Here is a 19805-nt window from a genome sequence, read left to right as displayed (position 1 = left end):
TCTGACAAAGAATATTTGTTGTATTTCTTTGAGTATCTTACGTTTAAATCACCTATTCTAACCACTTTGGTGTCATTGTCTATCTTTTTAACTGTTTCAAACTCAATGTTTGTCATTTCTGTTCTTACATACAAAATAAAAAAATAAATAAAAATAAAACTAACTTTATTTTTTCTGTCTTAAGGAAATTCATGAAATTTGGTCATTTTTCAGCAAAAATAATGTTTAGGTGAAGAGGTGAGATCTCACCTGTTTTCTCACCTGTTTTCTCACCTGTTTTTTCACAAGCGTTTTACATGAATTGTACGATGTATATTTGAAATCCTAAACAGTTTCGTAGCTTCTATTTCTTCTGTCAGTATGTCAAAAGTTTTAACGATACCGAAAGTTTCTTTATATTTCTTCTTGACGTCAGATAGAAGGAAATCTTCTGCTGTTGGATAGTTTTTGTTCAGAAATTCTAACATGTCCATTTTATTTTCTGCTGGTTTTTCTGCTTCTTTCTTTAAGTCTGCATAGTCGTTTCTCATACGTTCTATCTCTTTGACGGAGTAGTTATATCTCCTCATTGCTGCTTTACATTTAGAACATTGCGGGTTCATTTTTGCGTTATATTCTGAAACCTTACCTGCTAAAACAACTAAAGCGTCAATTGCTCTCTTCATCTCAAACATAGCGGGTCTTATTTGTTTGTTCCATACCTTACCTCTTCTATCTTGATCTCTTATCTGCCATACACATTCAGCAACTAACGAAACAAAGTTGTCGTAGGTCTTAAATTCTTCAGATTTATATATGTCAGAAACATTCTTATATACCATGTCGCAATCTTTGTCCATAACCTTATGGTTGCAATGAAATCCTAGAAACTCATAGTTTACCTTTCGTATGAACTTCTTTATTTCTACTGAGTCAGTTGCTTTGACTTCTATTTCATCGAATTCAGGAATAGTGAGTTTTTGTTGTTGGATTTCAGGCAATTTGGGTAAATGGTCGATGAGGTCCTGCATTTCATAAAGATACTGTTCATTTGTTTCATCTTTCGCACTACAGTCTAAATTACTTGTTAAAAGTTCTTGCTTTATCTTCTGGATTTCTGTTTCAAAAGTATATGAAGAAGGAATGAAGCTTTTCATCTCTACTAACATAGATGTTGGATTCATGACTAACGAGTTTGGTGCTGTTGTTTGAATTGTTGTTGTGCCGATTGTTGAAATCATGTCTTTTATACAAAATAAAAAAAAATAAAAAATAAAACTAACTTTATTTTTTATTTCGGGAAAATTCATGAAAATTCAAGAGGTGAAAAAACAGGTGAGATCTCACCTCTTCACCTAAACATTATTTTTGCTGAAAAATGACACTTTTTCATTAGATAACTGTTATTTTTTGACGAAGTGAAGGTTTACACTTCGTCAAAAAAATCCCTGAAATCATGTCTTTACATACAAAAAAATACAAAATAAATAAAATAAAACTAACTTTATTTTTTCTATCCTAAGGAAATTCATGAAAATTCAAGAGGGTGAGAAAACAGGTGAGAAAACAGGTGAGAAAACAGGTGAGATCTCACCTCTTCACCTAAATTATATTTTTGGTCCGGGAACAACTTTCTCTCAATTGGAGCTGTAGCATACTCTTTGCGTAAACGGTTCAGACCTTCTTCGAACTCTTGGTCTCTCTTCGATTTGGATTGAGATTGGAATTGCTGGGGTGGAGCTTGCTGGAACATCCAAGGGTTGGGGAAGTAAGGCATAGGCTGAGGAGGGTAGTTCGGGAAGCCTTGTGGTGGGTAGTAACCTTGAGGTGGAAATTGGTAGAAATTCGGAGGTACTTGCTGGAACTGAGGTTGCTGAGGAGACTGTTGTGGTTCTTTAGGTTCCTCTGGTTTGGGAATGGACTGGGTTGGTGGGACGTGGGACATTCGTTTGTGTCCTGTCGGAAGGAAGAACTTTTCCTGTCGGAAGGAAGAACTTTTCCTGTCGGAAGGAAGAACTTTTCCTGTCGGAAGGAAATTTTTTTCCTGTCGGAAGGAAAATTTTTTCCTGTTGGAAGGAAAAACTTTTTCTGAAGTTCGACCAAAAAGTTCTCAATTTTCGAAAATTTGAATGTTTACGGACGGACAACTGGAAGAGTTCTTCCTGTCGGAAGGAAAAATTTTTCTGTCGGAAGGAAAATTTTTTCCAGTTGTCGGGAAAATATTTTCCTGTCGGATGGAAGGACTCGGAATGCCAGAAGGATTTGACGAGGCAGTTTACCTAATTTAAATAAACGACTGCGTAAAAGACTACTTGCGCAAGGTCATGAAGCCCAAGGTCAAGTTCACCACTATTTCTGGAAGGGCTGTCTTGAATCTCGAGACTTCGACTGAAATTCCAATTCAAATACCAGACGGGACAGCCTACGACGACATAAAGCAAGCAAAGAAGGAAGCCATTATAAAGTTCTTTGCCAAGCGTCCTTGGATACTACTTCCAAACAGAGAGAGTCCAATTCCACGAATTATACAAATTCTCAGAGCACTGTTCCACTTCTCAGGACAACCGTTTACATAACCTGTGAAGGCGACATCCAACCAGTTCAGTAAACCTTAACGTTTAACTGCACTTTTTTATGTTTTTTGTGAAAGTGTCAAAAATAAATTGTTTTCATGAGTTTTCTACGATGTTAGAAAAAATGTTATTTTCTAATATCTTCACATTCAATACTTTTTCAGCACTTTTCCGTAGTTATATATGAAAGACAATTCGAGATAAAAGTCATAGTACAATGGAATAATATGTTGCACACCATTTGTTGTGAACCAAACTTGAAAGTCAGAGAAACTGTTACTAGGTGGTTCGTAGAATTTAGAAGCAAAGTCATAAAAGTCCTTACCAATACATAGAAAACTATTGTTGCTTGAACTGAAACTTGCATGACACATAACATTTTGAGGGTCAAACACGTTTCTATAAACTGTCAAATCTGCTGGTGGAAGTATAAATTTAAATGGACCATCTGGTGGTAATGGTTCGTTCTGGTTTAGTAACCGAAGAAATTGTGCCCAAGAACGTTTGTCTACTTTCCAAAATAAAAACTCTGTATCTCTTGGAGGGTTAATTTCAATCTTTTGAAATGAAACGGTGGAGTTCATCTTGTCATATTCTAGTTTCAGATAGTATGTTCCATTTAGTAAAGAGTCGTATTTTTCTTGAAATTCCCAATAATATTTGTTCATTTGAGTTTGAAAGTCATTTAGAGTTTTCTCAAGACTTTCGTCTGAACGAACTGCTAAAGATTCTCATTTCGTCAAATTTGTCTATTAGACCATCAGAACCTTTATACTGCCATGAAAATATACTGCGAACATAATGCGTTAGTTCTATTTGAAAACAAAACTCTTCTAAATCCTATTGCCTTTGCATCTGAAGGACTTTGAAGCCAACGAATTGGATAGTCAAACCTGTATACTCGGGATGAAATTTCTTCATCTGAAATAGTCCTACCAGCATTTGTAAAGATATAGTCTAACGGTTTTGTATCTGCTACTTTTGTTCTTTGTTTTTCAACCTGAAGCATTTAATATATGTAAAAATATATTGTTTTAAAATGGTATGCCATTTCATATTTCTCATCTAACAAACAAGTTTCCCAACGGTCTTCTCCAACAAACTCAGCGTACATTTCAAATAAAATAAAAAATGTCACTTTTTTAAAAATAAATTTTTTTATTTCATGCAATGTTTTATTTCTGTGCCGTCTTCAAGTATACCCCAATATTTCCTTTTCGATATTACATGAACTTCGGAAAATACCTTATCTAGCTTAAAACAGCCCATCTTTTCACCGACCATGCCCATTTCAATGAGTTTGTTATAGCCTTCTTCGTTCGTCATGAGTGCGTCAATGTTCTCATAGTAAACCACAACTTTCGATTTGACTTCGGAGAAGAATTTGTTGTAGTTGTCAAGGACTGCTTTTGCGAACTGAGGGTAAGACCAATGTTCGACAATAGGTTTTAATGTGGTTACTAAGCCACTTTGACCTTGAGTGAATTCGTACTTCAAAACAAAAGGAGAAAACCTTTCAACAAAGTTGTCGACCTTCTCATAATGTTTACTCTTCATCTCTTGAGGTTTCTTAATGGAATATCCCCATGTCGAATTCATAAGCAATTTGAGTGTCATTGCAAGTTTGGGGTTTGAAGCTTTCCTAATATCATACAGTTGTTGTATGACTTTTCCAACTGTATAGTTCCTTCCCGGGAACTCACCATCTTCGTTTGGAATTCCAGTCGGAATATATTGGACAAACCTCATGTATGCAGCGTTAAGGTCGACATAGTATATCTTTTCATCTGAGTCGAACTTGTCGCAACCAATTGGTCCAGTTTGTGGAAATTCAAGTGAGTCTCTTATCTTCTGAGAAACTTCTCCTGTTTCTCATAAACATCGTCGAAGCAACCTGTTTCATATAAAACCTTCTGACCTAACTCAGATGCTCTCCAATACAATTTGACGTCAATTGGATGTCTCAATGAAGTTTGTTTATAGCATCTTGAAGTTCTTGCAACCTCATTGGAAGTTCTTCTGGTTCAGGTTGGTATCCGAACAATCCAACTCCTTGTGGAATTGTGTACTTCTTTGTACTAGAACTTTGTCTGGAACAACTTTTGGTCTTGCTAACAATGAAAGTTTGTTTCGTCTTTTGGTACAAAAGTTTCTGTCAGCTTGTCATCTGGAATTGGTTCCAAACAAACCTTTCTCGAAAAGAATGTTTACAGCTCTGACAATGTTGCACTTGCCTTTTCCGAACAATGGGTTTGTAAGACTTTCGTTCAACATGAAGTGGTTGTGGACAATTACAATCTTCAACCATGGTAAGTCTTTGTCAACAACATAGTCGTCATGTGAAGAACCTTTAGCTGTAGGTATGCTGACTCGGATATTGACATTTGCCAACGGTGCAATTTTTGCCAATTGACCTCTGAGAATGTACCTTGTCTTCACACATGACTCAAGATACTTCATCTTCTCATCTGTAACAAGACCAGAGTTCCTGAGACATGTAAGAATGCAAGGTTCATTGACAATTGTTTCAATTGAATTGTAAATTCCATACCTTGTCAAGTCAATGTCAGACTTATTTATGAAGGGGAAGTATCCAGCATGTTGTCTGACTGCTTGAGGGTTAGGTTGGTACCATTCGAACTTGACACTTGCAATTCCTTCAATTGCATTCAAAATGTCTGAGTCGGAGTCAACCATTTGTTCTCTCTTTGTAGTCTTGAAAGCGTCAAGAAGCATTGCAGCTGTTGTGACATTGCCATGTGCATAGTAAATGTGACCATCCAAATCTGTTATGGTCAATCTGAGATTGTATCCTTTCTTATTTCCATCTTGAATTGCAGCAAGTACACCCATGAAGCCTTCTTTGTTCTTTCCTTCGTCAAAGTTTACTGTAAAGGTTCGACCAGATGTAATTTGACTTCTAACTTCACGGTACTTCTCATATGCATATCTTGTTCTTTCCATGGGAGCATGACCATCCTCTGCACTACCTTTTTTCCTTCTCAAAGGATGCAATTGTTCGTCATGTTTCCAGTAGAATCTGGCAAAGCCGTCGTGTCCTTCAACTTGAGGTTCACTAACATCGAAAGGCATGTCCATAAGACGTTCTTCTTCTAACCTCTCTAGTCTGTTTGGATAATTTGCACGTGCTGTTTCCAAATCCATTTCGTAGCGAAGACCAGACAATTTGTCATAGACTTTTATGGGTCTTCCCTTCCTATATTTAAAATTCTTCGAAACTCTCCAACCATATCTTTGTAACTCTGCTTTTATTCTAGCAGACTTTCTATCCATTCTATATGGGGCATTTTTATAAAAATAAAAAAATATTTTTTTCTTTACTTTACATAACCGCCTGCTGCCATAAGTCTTTGACGCCAACCCATACCAGCTAATGAAGGTTGACTTGGTTTAGTTTCCAAACTAAACTTTGGTTTTGGTTTATCTTCAGTTTTTGGTTTTTCTTCTTCTATCGGTTTTTCGTCACCTTTCGGTTCCTCTGACTTTACTTCACTTGCAGGAACAGTTGTGTCGTCAACATCTTCATAAATATCATATGCCATTTGTTTTTGTTTTCCTTTCAACTTTTTGTGTTTGTTGTAAAGTTTAGAATATTTCGACTCTAAGTCAATGAGATGTTCTATAATGAACTGTTGGTCAGTGAAGTAAACTTTTCCATCTGTTGTCTCGAAAGCTCCTTCAGACTTCAATATTTTATTTGTGAGAGTCTGTTTCTTTTTTGAGATACTTGCCGTTCCATTTCTATGAAAAGTGACTTTGTAGTTAGGGTTTGTATTTCCAGACCTGGCACTTTCTATTATTGAATTTTTCTCTTCATCTGTAAGTTCTTTGACAGGTTTTGACAATGGTTCTGAACTTTTTGTTTGTGGTGTCAAATCTACCGTTTCAACTTCTTCGGTCATTTCATCTCAGTAAAAAATTTTAGTTTGGTTTGTTTTCAACTGGTTGTTGTTGTTTTTTAAGTCGGTCTAAAACTTCCTGAGGTATAGGAAGAACTTGACAAACACGTTGTGTAACTGCTGGAAGCCGACAAATCCATCTTGAACCCATTTGTCTCAATGCTGTATGTTCATTTCATCTCAGTAAAAAACTTTACATTCCCCACGTTTGAGGCGGTTGAGGTTGGTTATTGTTTACCCACTGTTGTGCATGGTTATATCCTCTGTTAAAGAATCTTTCACCTTGGTCCATATAGTGTCCTGCTTGGTTATAGTAGTCATTTGCTTTGTTATAATAGTTTCCTGCTTGTCTTCCTACATTGTCCATCCATCCTTGAACTTTTCCTCTTGTTTCAGGATTTGGAATAAGATTTGTTGCATCTCGTGCTACATCCCAACCTTTCTGTACAGTTTGTATAATAGGTTGTGCTTTCTCTTTAAGTAATACCTAATGTACTCAAAATCTTCCTTCCAACTCCAAATACACCTCTGGCTATTGTTCCCACTGCGGGCAAAAATCTGGATGCAACTCCTGCTAATGCGCCAAATAAACCCATTTCTTATAGGATAAAAAAATGACGAATCCAAACAAGGACCCCTATGTTTCTAAAGCGACAAAGAAAGCACTCATGATAAAAATCTTTAGTTCAACACCAAATGCTTGGTTTATGGATATCTTGGAAAACATTCCGAGAGTTAGAACAGATGGACCACCATACTGGCTAATATTTGTCGGTCAAAACACAAGATACTGTGAAGCCATACCATTATGGTCCAAAAATATTTTAGATGTGAAAACTGCTTTGACAATATTCGTTGACAAATACCATCCACAAAACTGACATCTGACTGTGAAAGTTCTTTCAAATCAGATGATGTAAAAAAACTATCTGCGTTCAAAAATGTAAAACCAATATTTCATTGTCGACCAAAACCATTCTGCTCTTGGTGTCATTGACGGTTGTATAAAAATGTTAAGAGACTTAAACCACCACAAGGTGGTGAAGCAAATGAAATGTCATATGACGACAAATATAGACACTTCTCCATGGCAAAGATGAGACAAGTTTTAAATATTTACAATAGCCGTAAACAAAAAGGTTTGGGAAACCACTCCCCCGAAGAAATGAAAAACAACCCTGACTTAGAGAAAGACTATATATTTAATAATTTAGTCAAAAGAGACAAACAAGAAAGAATGCCGGGCTTCAAACTTCAGAAAGGTGACAAAGTAAAAATAGAAATACCTAAACGCGACCCATATGAAAATACTATTGACTATGACAACAATGGGAACCCGACAGGTACTCACATTCGTGTTCGTAAAAATAGAAGAAAGTATACAAGAGAATATTATGAAGTTTTAGGCAAACATGGCAAAATGTACAGACTGCAAGCAGAAGATAAAACTACTATTGTCAGACCTCGTTTCAAACTTGTCAAAGTTCAAGGTGGTATACTTTCAAAGACAGTTCCTAACAAATATAAGACAACTCCTGACGAATATGCTAAAGAAGTTGAAAATGACGACTAAGCATTTCTATACCATGCGTAAACTGTCATGTAAGGTGGCATGTAGTCTTTACTTTGTCCCGTTGTTTGCGTATATCCTGAAACGCGATGTGTATGGTTTCCTCCTCCCTCAGTGTTACTCCAGAAACAATTTATAGCAAACTTAACGTTGTCTTTAACATCATATCCTTTACCTTTTGTCATTGCTGACCAATCCCAATATCTATGCTTATGCCAACCTGCTTGAGATGTACTTAAATCTATGTAGTGACTATGTGCAGGTAAATTTTCACCTGAAATCGTTTTACTTCCACCTGTTTCCTTTGAAGAGTTTGCACAATACAAAAACCTGTCGACTATTTGAGTCCAAGTTCCAAAACCAAGTACTACTTCTGGTCTGGTAGAGTTCATTGACGTATAAATAGAGCCTATAGGATATAATGTTTGAAGCATTTCTGTCTTTAATGTTTGAAGCTCTGTTTTGTCTGCTTTCTTGTCATATAAATCTTGAGCAGTGAATTTAATATTATGTTCATCCTTCATGACATAAACATCTTTACATCTAATGTTTCTCATCGTCGTTATGTCGTCATCCGATGTTAAACCTTGTGGAAAGTTAGGAGGTTTACAATATAATGCATCCCCACCAGTTTCTTCAACCGTTCCTTCAATACTTTCTATAGCAACAGTTGTAAAACTTGTATGTGTATGAGTCTTATTTGCTTTCTTCTCTAACTCATCGTTAACATAAGTTTTATCTGCTTTAAGGTCTAAACATCCTGAAACCCATCCTGTATCAGCTTTAGTTTTTAAAATCTTCGATGTCCATTCATGATACCATTCAGCCCTTTCTATAATTTCATTATCTTTTTCATCCACATATTCCTTATCCGCTTTCTTCTCTAACTTACTAGCCACATATTCCTCATCCGCTTTCTTTTCAAGGCTAACGTTTAAGTCTGTTATTTCAGATATAGAATGTCTATGTCCAACGGCACTTTTCCTGTTTAAGGTTTCTTGTAAGTTTGTAATATTTGCAATGGTATGTGTATGTCCAACGGCACTTTTACTGTTTAAGGTTTCTTGTAAGTCTGTTATTTCAGATATAGAATGTCTATGTCCAACGGCACTTTTCCTGTTTAAGGTTTCTTGTAAGTCTGTTATTTCAGATATAGAATGTGTATGAGTCTTTTTAGAATATTCGTTTTCAGCTCTTGTCACTTCACTTGACATTTTATTGTCAACATATGTTTTGTCTGCTAGTTCAGGATGAGTATGTTCTTTTGTTGCATAAGCATTGTTAGCTTTTTCTTCTTCTTTTGCTATTGCATCGTCTACATATTCTTTGTCAGCTTTGTTGTCAACATCTGCTTTCAAAAGAAGTTCATTTATAGGTTTCTCGTTTAAAGTTCCTTTTGTTGGATTTATACAGACAGTATGGTTCTTATTGTCTTGAAACAGAAACTCATCTGTCATTGGGTTTAATGTCAGTTTTAAGTTTCCTTCTTTCAATGACTCAGATATCTTAGAATAGTTTGAAAAGTTTGTTGTGTTCTTATTTAGAGCTTGCATAATGAGTTGTCGGTTGTGTTGTATTTCTCTCATGGAAGCAATATCTTTCGACATTTTTATTCTAGATAAAATATGCTTTCAATAGAAAAAGAAAATTCAAGAGTTGCTACAACTAAACCATTAGATGAACTTTTTACTAATGTCGGTCAAAAGTTTGAGACAGATACCGTAAAGCATGAAGGCTATCGTTTTGACTACCCATTAAGATGGTTAAGAGACCCATCTGTCACAAAAGCTATTGGCTTTCGTAGAATGAAGTTCATTTCAGAAGCCATACATGGTTTCCATTTACGGTCGTTTTGAAGTTCGATACTATAACAAAGAAAAACGTATGTATGAGAAATTTGAACAGGGAAAACTTTTACAAGTTAGTTTGCTTGTAAACTTAGAAACAACTCTTCAAGCTTTTCAAGAAAAAATAAACGATATCTATATCGAATATGCAAAACAGTATAACATTGATGAAGGAGAATACCATCTCGATATTATTTATGACAGGAAAAATGCAACTGTTAAAATCAATAGAATAGAAGACCTTGGAGAAAACGTTTATATTTCTACAAAATATAACAACTTGGCATGGTATAGATTTATGAGGATGTTAAATCAGCCTGCAGCATATCCAGTACACCCAGACTTTTATGAAGTCGAAAACCCTAATGGAACATATGAAAATATTTTCGACCCAGATGCTATTATTGTTCATGCTTCATTTTCTGGTGCGCAAAACTCTTTCTTATGTCTGATGAATGACTTTTACGAAAAACCTACAAAGTTATACGAACCACCAAGTGGAAGTATTTCAGACTTTCAAGTATGGTTTACTACAGATGGAAGAAAAAGAATAATTCCATTATACCATGCGTTTTTACTTAGAACTTAGTTTCATATACAACTACTATCGAACGGTAAAAATATAATTTTTTAATACGGTTGAGGTGTTGGATTTGGTTGCCAACTAGACTGTGGTGCAGGTTCAGGCTGTTGTATAACAGGAGCTTGCTCTTCTGGTTCAGGGTCTTTAGGTATAATACCAACAAACTGACCTACCCTTTTACCAATATTTTTGACACCGTTCCAAATTCCTCTTCCTACGGTTTTTATTCCATTCCATATACCTCTTTCCAACATTTCGAAAGAAGTTTCCTATCTTACTGAAGAAACCCATTTTACTATATGTAAAAATCTAATGTCCGCCTAGTCTCTTACGTTTCCTGTTGAGTTCCATAGCATTCTTTAACTGGAGCTCATACATTCTGTTTCTCCTCTGGTAGAAAACATATTCTGGTCAACTCCTGTGTTCGCGTCATCTGCATAAAGTGTTTTATATCCCACTTCAGGGTTTGTATAAAACTCTTTCCATCTCATATTTGCATACCATGGTGGCAAACCTAACGCAGCGTCATTTGACATGGCAGTTTGCATTTGTACATCTGTTGGCACTTGACCATAGTTTGCCATTGCAGTTTGTATTCTAACTTCATTTGGAATATTCTCTGGGTTTGGTTGTCCAGGTTGCTGTGCATTCGCTAAGTTCTGTGCGTCCATTTAATATTAGATAAAAATATCTCTTACGAGTACATATACTGAACATTTGCAGGCATTGGTTCATCTTCATATTCTCTGTACTTTTCTGCCACGTCAAATAAATAAATGACACAATGGAAAAAACCTAAAACAAGTAGTCCTATTTCAAACCACATTTACTTACTAATAAAATTTCTTTGTTATGACACTTTCTCCGTTTATAGGACCTCTCTCATATTCTATCTTGTCATATCTAAACTCATAGTCATGTATGTCCTCTAACCATCTCATAAACGGTTTCCAAACCACTTTTATCGGATGTAAAGTAAAAGCATGGATGGTTATGTAAAACGTCTAAAGTTTCTAAAGAGTCTCTCAAAGTCCAGTCTACTTGGTATTGAAAATCCCATGTGTTATAGAACGGCGGGTCCACTATAAAGAAACATTTTCCTTGTCTTTATATTTTTCATACAACTCTGTCCAATAACATCTCACAAACTCTATACCCTCAATATATTTTTCTATGTCCTCTTTGAAAACATTTGTATAGTTAAGATATAAAACTTTTGACATAAGTGTTTCAATGTCATGAACTCTTATAGCACCACTATATAATAGTCTAGCAGATATACTATCCCAGTCTATATATTCTGCTTTTTTCAAAACCTCTAGTTAGTATACAAGTCTTGGGTATTGTGGCACTGCGTTCCACCTTACCCAATACTTGTGAATTTGACACTTTACAAAACCGTTAACGTATATTTTACAACATGAACGCAAAAACTAATTTAACCTTAAATATTTACAAAGCCGCCAACCACTTCACTAACGAACTCACTAATGTAAAAAATAAACGTTCTCACTATCGTTCTCACTAACAACTTCACTAATGTTCTCATAAATTTTCCTCAATATCTTCATCATCAGTGTTAACCCTATTGTAGTCATACTTGAAGCCATAAACTTTCTCTAACTTCTTAACGTACAATTTACATAACTTACCTTCGTCATCGTATGGTTTAATGATATAACTATTTCTATCTTTATACACAGTCAATGAAAAGTCAACTGGTCTCGGATGTATTTGAAAGAACATGTTATGCTCAGGAAGGAAGAATAAATGTTTAAATGTATGTTTGTTATACTGTGGAATTCGAATGAGTTGCTTTTGTTCTGTCATTTACATCCAAATAAAAATTTTCAGTAAAAATAAAAAATAAACTTAAAATTAATGATATCACCACCCTCACACGTATGAAAACATAGCACAAAAATAATGTTTATGTTAGAATGTTAGATCTAACACGTTTTCTAACCTCATTTCTAACCTGTTGAATTCATTGCTTTATAACTCTCTTCTTTTCTCCAACTCTTCTAACTTCTTCCTAAGTTTAGCAATGTTGTCCTCATGAAGTTTAATCTTTCTCAAAATTCCTTCTTTATCTAATGGTTGCTTTATTTTCTAAACTGAACTCTACCATCCTTCATAGTATGAACGTAAAAACCTTCTGGAATAATTCCTGATTTAATGTATTCTACCAAAAACTTTTGTTTCATTGCTTCAGTGACTTTAGTCGTCATTTCAATCAAATAAAAATGTTCAAATAAAATAAAAATAACGTTATTTTTCAGTAAGGAAACGCAGGAGTTTTACGATTTATTTGAGGCGTAGGTTCTGGTTTAAATGTTGGAGTCGGTTTAGGAGTTGACTTTTGAACAGGAGTTTGTACTTCCATAGGTTCAGGAGTCATTGAAGGTTTTGCTTGTGAAGGCGTTGGTTTTGACGAAGGTGTTGGAGTTTGTTTAACTTCAGCTACTTCAGTATTATTTATAACATTTGCTTTATTTCTTTTCAACATCATAACTGCTCCTGCTGTAGCTAGCAAACCTAGTGGGAGACCATATCTTATATAAGGACTTGACCAAATGCTATTTTTGACAGGAGCTGGTGGAACACCTAACCTTGGTGAAACTGCTCTTTGCCATTGTGCAGCTCGTAAGAAATATTCAATAGGTGCTCCATAATCGTTTGGTAAAGTTTTGTTTCACAGATGGTGAAGGTTCACGAGAGCTTGATGAAGAACTCATTTATAAGCTTTAAAAATAAACGTTCATCCTTTATTCCTCACTGTCGTCAGTTGCTAAGTTATAGTCGTCAAGTCTTATTATTGGTATGCCTGACTGTCTTACTTGTATTGCAAAGCAACAATCCCTCATAAATCCAATAAGTGGCTTTGGTACATTTTCAGTTGCTAGTTCAATAGGTCCTTTAACAGACAATTTGTATGTTATTGGAGCAGTAGATGTTTGACCTTGCTGGAAGCAAAAGTCCACTTCTGTTGGAAAACCACATAAGAAATGGTGTTGTCATAGCTATCCCATTTATGTTCCACACTACCATCATCCACCAATGACCTCATAACATCTTCATTAAATCCTATCATATCATTGTTTGTATTGCAGGCGTTCGCAACCATTTCATAAAATACAGGTCCATATGATTTTTCAGGTTCTGCAGGCATATTTCCATAAGCTCCCATGGAAAGCTGAAGATATTTAAACTTAGGGTTCTCAAAATTAACATAATAGTTGTCTTTCTTTCTAAATAGTGCCCAAATACTTTTAACATTAATAGGCGTATAAGCTGCTGTAAATGTTGCACTTGAACTATCTGTATTCTTTGAGAATGAACCGTCCATAGGAATCCAATCCATAACTTTAACAGGAAAACATAAAGCCTCGTTTGTATAATGTTCTACAAGTTCTGTATAAATGTTAGGGTCTAAAGAGAATGACTTTGGATGAATGAAACATTCATTAAAATCCATCTTTGTTCGAAATAGTTGCTGGGTTACAGTTGTAATAGTAACTGTTCCACTAGCTTCTACTGCCTTCGTTATCATAGTGAATGGTTCATTCCATGGAACAAATTTATTTGTCGGTGGATTTGAATCTGAAGCAAAATGCAACTTTAGAGTTGGATTGAAAGCAATGATATCATTTACAGATATAGATGTGCATTGTAAGGCGTCGCTACTGAACTTTACTTTAAGCTGAATGTTTCCTGCAAAAGCTGGAATAAATCGAATAGCTTCTAATGGAAGGAATCTTCTAACAGGAATTCTTAAACGAAGCTTAAAATCAAATGATTTTCCTGCTGTAATTGGACCACTAACAATTTGTCCTGTTCTGCATGTTCCGAATGACTCCATACATCTTCATGTCGAGTCTTTGAGAAAACATCTACTTTCTTTATTTGTTCGGTAGTTTGTGAGTTTGAAGTTTATATTGCTTCTTCTCTTGCGTTGTCTTGAGAATATACGATACAACCATTTGCAAGGATTTGATATATCCAGCAACTGCATAGAAAGCGTCATCGAAACCAATCCAAAATCCTGGTGGGTTTGTTTTATTGGAACCTGAACCAATTTCTTTATCTGCAATAAATTGACCTTCCATTTTATACGTAATGAATGTATTGTAAAGGTCCAACATATTTTCCCAGGAGGTGAGAGATTGAATGTTACCCATGTGTTATCTTTAGCAGTTCAGGTTGTGATGGAATCTTTGCGTCAGAATATTTTCTATTAGTGTCACCAATTTGAACTGCATTGTCTATGATATCGAAATATGAGCGAATCTGATGAATATGCTCTGCTGGAGTAAATTCGTTTAGCTGTTCGTTCTGCATGTATTTACTTCAGATAAAAATATCTATTTACTTCATTATTCTCACTCTTCTTCTTGGTATTCGTGGTGGAAGTTGTTTCTTGACATTTTCAATGAACTGTACATTCTCTTTTGTCTCAACTTCTTTCACTGGCGGGTCAGGGTTCTTTGACTCGGTTTGTTTTTCAATGAAATTCACGAACTTTGCAATAAGCTCTTGGTTCGTTATTGAAAGTACATCTGGCTTCTTTTCTTCTGGTTCTATTGACTTTTCAGTTTGAACAGAAGGTTTTATATGGGCTTCGTGGACTTCACCCTTGCCATGCACCTTAATGTTGTCGCTCTCTGCATTCGCTAATGGTACCTTTCTTTTTCTTACGTATATTTTACCATCTTTACTCTGACTTACGTAATAGAAAGGATGTTGTATTCCTCTTGCGTCATTTAATATAATAGACTCTCGCTCTGATTTTGACAAGCTCATTTTACATCGGTTAAAGTTTTAATTTAGTTTTTTATCTGCAGTCAAATGACTCAGACAAGCCCTACGGACAAGACCCAAGGTGTCATAGATGTTGAAGCATTGAAGAAAGAAATTCGCGAGCAAATTTTATCCGAACTGAAGGAACAAAAACAAGAACAAAAGCCAGAGAGACCAAAGAGAAAACTTAGTGAAAAACAACTAGCTGCATTAGCTGCTGGAAGACAGAAGAACCCACGTTTGCTGGCGAAAAAAGCTAGAGAAGAAGCAAAAGCTAAAGAAGCTGAAGCAAAGAAAGAGTAAATGGTTTATTTTTATCCGAATTAAATGTATAGACAAATACCTTTAACTGTTGCGTTCAGTAGTGAAAACCCTGACGTCAAAATAAAGGGGAACAGAGTAACGTTTAAGTTTCCAACAGACTGGATTGTGAACATAAATGAAGAGAAGTACATTGGCATAACATCTATGTATATAACACGTGCTTTCAGAAAGGTTGACTTTATACTTCAAGTCGAGATAGAAAATGACGAACAGTCTTTAAGCGCCCAAAACATTCACATATACAAATACTTTAAAGACGATACAACATTGCAACAATGTATGATTTCATTTAATGAGATGTTCGAGAAAAAGTTCAACATTGAAGTACAAACTTTACAGCCTTTACGTGAGTTTCTTGCACAACTGAAAGAAGAAGGTAGTCAGCCACAACTTATAGACTTTCATTATGAATTTAATGAAAATGAAGATGGAACTCATGACTGTCAATTCATTGTATTCTCACCATTCAATGAAGTCGCTAAAAAGAAAGAAAATCCATTACGTATAAGATTTCAAATCTCCGAACCAAGTGATGATTTTAAGAATGTTTTCAATTATGATGCAATGCTTCCGAGGAAAAATGAATTTTCAAAGATTGTAACACCTGGCATTTGGGATAGAAAGCAAGCAATACTTTACTCTAATATAGCCAAAGGCGTTGAAAATGAGTTCATTGGTCATACAAGAACTTCACCACTTCCTAACCCTAAATACTATAAATTAACTGGCTTCAATCGTGAGTTTTGGATAGACATGTTCTCCACTCATGACCATAAATGTCCAGTGTTCTTGCCTCCAGATGGGAAGGACTGTCTCTACATTGAAGCACAACTCTTAAACTCTACCATCGCAGTATTGTAAAATCTACGCTAGCTTTATTTTTATCACGAATGACCTCATTGCTGACAAAAATAAATGACCTCAGAACTTCAACTTACGAATAAAGCTTGTTTTAGTCGTTATTGAAAAGTTGAACTTTTCAGCAAAGCAAGGTTGACATGACTTACATAAGTCGAATGCAATCTCTTGACCATCATGAAGTGCTTTGTAAAGTTTCATTAAACTGAACTCAGAGTCTTTGTCATATGTTCCAACAGGTATGTGAATGTTCTTATCTTCATTGTAATAGCATTGTATAGCTTCAGGAAACATTTCATTAGCGGTTAAAGCAATAACATCTTGCTTCACGCCTTTCATTCTGCAGTGAAATGCAACTTCATTTAAATCGTTAGTGAGTAAGTCTATGTAGGTCTTCTTTCCACAGAAAATACTTTTATAAGCTAAACTTTGTTTTCCAGGTGTTATTTCTGCAAAGTCGCTATGAAATTGACCAAGGTTCTTTCCTATAAGTTCGCGACCATATCTCTTCTTAAACTCTGCTGCAAGCTTTGGGATGTCTTCATTATATAAGTGCATACTGTCGGTATCCTGGTAAAAGATTTGAAGTCCCATGTCCTCTGCAGTACAGAATACTTCATTCATAATACGTTTTGACATAGACAGAATATTAACACCAAGTGGACAGAAGTTAAAGTGTCTGCAAATGCTTTTCGTTAGCTTGAAAATAGTTTTATCTGAACCATCCAAACCTTCGAACTTCACTATATGGTTGTAATTTCTTATAGCATATCTTATAGCATCTTTGTCATCTACTATGGTTATTTTTGACTCAATAGGAGATAGAATAGTTTTGCCATAAATGCTGTTCAGAATGAGTTTTATAATTTCTTGTAAGGGGTTTTCTTCTTTCTTATACTTTAACCTTAACTCAAACAACTTCTTTACTTCATCTCTTATTCTCATATCTCTGTTTCCATCGTAATAGTATCCTTGCAACACTTCACATTTGACACCTTGATATTTTATGAGGTCTTGTAATGTTATATGGTCAACATACATGAGACAGCAAGTGTTTGAACTTCTTGGAACGTTAAGTTCTGGATTTAGTTCAGGGTCGCAAACTATTAAATGAAAGTGTCTGGGTATACCAATCTCTGTTATCTTAATGAGAACAAAGAAGCCAGACATAAACTTTTCACCAATGGGTTCCTTTTGGTCGTCATCGAATAAATGTCTCATGAGATACTCTGTGCTTAACATTTCTTCCTTCAATACTTTTGGAATACCTTCTAAAGTATAAAGTCTTGCTATAGCTGAAGGATATAATGAAACAGTGTCGAAGTCAGCAATGAGTTTCTTTTTGCTCTTTTGTTTCATGTTATCTGACAACATACATCTTCCACCTTGAATGCATCTCGAAATAAATTCTCTTGGTTTATTTGAGAGGTCATAAAGATTTCCATTCGGGAAGTATACTCTGTTCTCAAACAATTTGTTAGCAATAGAACAAATACTAACGTAGTCATAAACGTTTAAATCAAACTCTTTCAATAAGTCATTGCGGAACTTTACAAAACCTTCTCTTAAAATTCTTACATCTTGTTTGCAGTAAAACGTGCTATATTTTTCTAAGTCGAAGTGGTTTTCATCTATTCTGCAACCTTTGATGGAATCTATGTTCTTCATAAATGTATCTGCATCATGGATAAACTTACATGCTTCAGAAATGACACCAGTTCTGTTGTCATTTGCTAACAAAACACTGCTGTAGTAGTTATATGGAAATACTTCTTTCGGTCCTGTTTGTAAGTTAAACATAGCAGGAAATAGTTTAAGCTTCTTATTTATAACACTGTAAGAGTCTTTTATAATAATTGCCCTTCCTTTATATAAACCAGTTATTTGCATTGTTCGTGAACCTTTAATGATGGGAGTTCCTTTCACTTCTGTCATGTGTCTTAAGATGAAGTTTATGTCATAACTGAGGTTGGAAATATATTAAACTCTTGTCAGGAAGTCTTTCCAAAAATTCTGTTGCACAGTTTTGACCCCAAATACTTTCACTAACTGAACCATCTTCACTGTCATAACAGATGTTAAAAGCTTTATGAAAGCCATCCGTACTACACTCAAAGTCAGCAAAGAAAACGTGCTCAGGTATGAACTTACATTTAGCTTTATTTACTTCTTTTGACTCTGCTTTCTTCTTCAGTTGTACACAATACTTTGGAGCATATGTCAAATCTTTAAATGGTGCAAGGTTCTGTTTATATAAGTCAGTCGTATATGTGAAAAGTTCTCCATAAGAAATAGGTTCAAAATATTTGCACTCCCACAATGTTTTCATAACATCCCATAGCGGTGTAGTTCTATCCATGCGAACTACATATTTATCTTCTCTCTTTGTATATATTTTCATCTGTTTTTCAATGTTCATTCCACCACACTCCTTCAAGATTTCTATATAGTTTCGAATGAAATATGTTGTCATTGGAAGTCTTTCATTTAGCATGTAGTGGTCTTCAACAAGAAGTAAGTCAATAGTTCGAACAGTTTCACATTCTTTTGGTATGTATCTCTTTATTTCATTATGTCTTGAGTCATTGAAGTAACCAATGGTAACATTAAATGCTATACCTGTTGCGTCAGAAATTTCTTGTACTTTACTTTGAGGAAAGTCTCTAACACGAATGACTTCTCTCATGTGGTCAATAGTTTCTTCATTTACTCCAGCCTGAATGCAAGCATAAACGAAAGTTATCTTCTGTCATAAGTGTTGCAGTTCTTTTGTTCAGTTCATTGAAGATTTGGTAGCGTTCAAGATTTATAGGTAATGTGCAAAGATACTTCCAGAACTGACCGCTTCTCTTCTTATAAAACTTCTTTTCACCATTATCTTTCCAAAAGCTTTCTATAAGTGCTGGGTTTCCTGTTTGCTTAAGAGCTTCCAAAATGGCTTTCTGGTCATTTGTCAGTGTGCTTTCATCTCTATATGGTCTCTTTTTTGGTTTGCCTTTCTTTACATCTGACATCGTTAAGCCTTCATATTCTGTTAAATCATACATCTTTATTTCGGTAAGATTCTTTATGTTTGTCAAGAAGAAGTCATAGTGCATTTCAACAATACCTGCAGCATTTGCTTCTATCTCTGATATAAAGTTCTCCTTCAAGAGCTGATGTAGTAATGTTCCAATATTATTGAGGTTTAACGTAGAACATTCATACTTTCCACCAAGTTTATAACATACCATCCATCTCTGTTGGGAGTTTATTTTAATTTTCTCTAAGAGTCTCATGAAAACCTTACCGAAATGTTTGTGTAAGTAGTCTCTGTTTGGTTCATCTAAAGCTTCGATGTTAAAGTCAATG

The 19805-nt window shown here is 35.2% G+C and overlaps 9 protein-coding genes and 6 pseudogenes across 15 annotated transcripts, besides 2 other annotated features; 3 read left to right on the top strand and 12 right to left on the bottom strand.

The window, feature by feature from the left end:
- Positions 1-9142: part of a mobile genetic element that runs on past the window's edge.
- TVAGG3_0736260 (organellar and viral DNA polymerase type B) lies at positions 282-1220 on the bottom strand (the record flags this gene model as incomplete). Its single annotated transcript, XM_051244714.1, has 1 exon — positions 282-1220. One exon carries the CDS (start codon positions 1218-1220, stop codon positions 282-284), a length of 939 nt encoding a protein of 312 aa, XP_051091301.1.
- Positions 1508-1924, bottom strand: TVAGG3_0736250 (uncharacterized protein; the record flags this gene model as incomplete). The annotated part of the gene is made up of 1 exon (XM_051244713.1): positions 1508-1924. One exon carries the CDS (start codon positions 1922-1924, stop codon positions 1508-1510), a length of 417 nt encoding a protein of 138 aa, XP_051091300.1.
- On the bottom strand, positions 2702-3287 carry TVAGG3_0736240 (annotated as a pseudogene). The gene has a single exon. A coding segment is annotated over exon 1 (586 nt).
- TVAGG3_0736230 (DNA/RNA polymerases family) lies at positions 3711-4169 on the bottom strand (the record flags this gene model as incomplete). The annotated part of the gene is made up of 1 exon (XM_051244712.1): positions 3711-4169. The coding sequence occupies one exon, from the start codon at positions 4167-4169 to the stop codon at positions 3711-3713; it is 459 nt and encodes a 152-aa protein (XP_051091299.1).
- Positions 4873-5846, bottom strand: TVAGG3_0736220 (uncharacterized protein; the record flags this gene model as incomplete). The annotated part of the gene is made up of 1 exon (XM_051244711.1): positions 4873-5846. A coding segment is annotated over one exon (974 nt), but the record flags the coding sequence as incomplete, so codon positions are not given.
- TVAGG3_0736210 (phage tail repeat-like family) lies at positions 5891-6475 on the bottom strand (the record flags this gene model as incomplete). Its single annotated transcript, XM_051244710.1, has 1 exon — positions 5891-6475. The coding sequence occupies one exon, from the start codon at positions 6473-6475 to the stop codon at positions 5891-5893; it is 585 nt and encodes a 194-aa protein (XP_051091297.1).
- On the top strand, positions 7527-8045 carry TVAGG3_0736200 (uncharacterized protein; the record flags this gene model as incomplete). Its single annotated transcript, XM_051244709.1, has 1 exon — positions 7527-8045. One exon carries the CDS (start codon positions 7527-7529, stop codon positions 8043-8045), a length of 519 nt encoding a protein of 172 aa, XP_051091296.1.
- Positions 9143-9667: 525 nt separating the features above from the next.
- Positions 9668-10515, top strand: TVAGG3_0736180 (annotated as a pseudogene). Its single transcript has one exon. A coding segment is annotated over exon 1 (848 nt).
- Positions 10516-11792: 1277 nt separating this feature from the next.
- Positions 11793-19805: part of a mobile genetic element that runs on past the window's edge.
- On the bottom strand, positions 12468-12703 carry TVAGG3_0736170 (annotated as a pseudogene). Its single transcript has one exon. A coding segment is annotated over exon 1 (236 nt).
- Positions 12751-13113, bottom strand: TVAGG3_0736160 (kinase C-related family; the record flags this gene model as incomplete). Its single annotated transcript, XM_051244708.1, has 1 exon — positions 12751-13113. A coding segment is annotated over one exon (363 nt), but the record flags the coding sequence as incomplete, so codon positions are not given.
- TVAGG3_0736150 lies at positions 13241-13475 on the bottom strand (annotated as a pseudogene). The gene has a single exon. A coding segment is annotated over exon 1 (235 nt).
- On the bottom strand, positions 14841-15275 carry TVAGG3_0736140 (uncharacterized protein; the record flags this gene model as incomplete). The annotated part of the gene is made up of 1 exon (XM_051244707.1): positions 14841-15275. The coding sequence occupies one exon, from the start codon at positions 15273-15275 to the stop codon at positions 14841-14843; it is 435 nt and encodes a 144-aa protein (XP_051091294.1).
- TVAGG3_0736130 (uncharacterized protein) lies at positions 15600-16407 on the top strand (the record flags this gene model as incomplete). The annotated part of the gene is made up of 1 exon (XM_051244706.1): positions 15600-16407. A coding segment is annotated over one exon (808 nt), but the record flags the coding sequence as incomplete, so codon positions are not given.
- TVAGG3_0736120 lies at positions 16518-17074 on the bottom strand (annotated as a pseudogene). Its single transcript has one exon. A coding segment is annotated over exon 1 (557 nt).
- TVAGG3_0736110 lies at positions 18752-19552 on the bottom strand (annotated as a pseudogene). Its single transcript has one exon. A coding segment is annotated over exon 1 (801 nt).

This window comes from Trichomonas vaginalis, chromosome III (assembly GCF_026262505.1).
Source record: "Trichomonas vaginalis G3 chromosome III, whole genome shotgun sequence".
Classification (NCBI taxonomy): domain Eukaryota; phylum Parabasalia; order Trichomonadida; family Trichomonadidae; genus Trichomonas; species Trichomonas vaginalis.
This window is presented reverse-complemented; position numbering and strand designations above follow the sequence as displayed.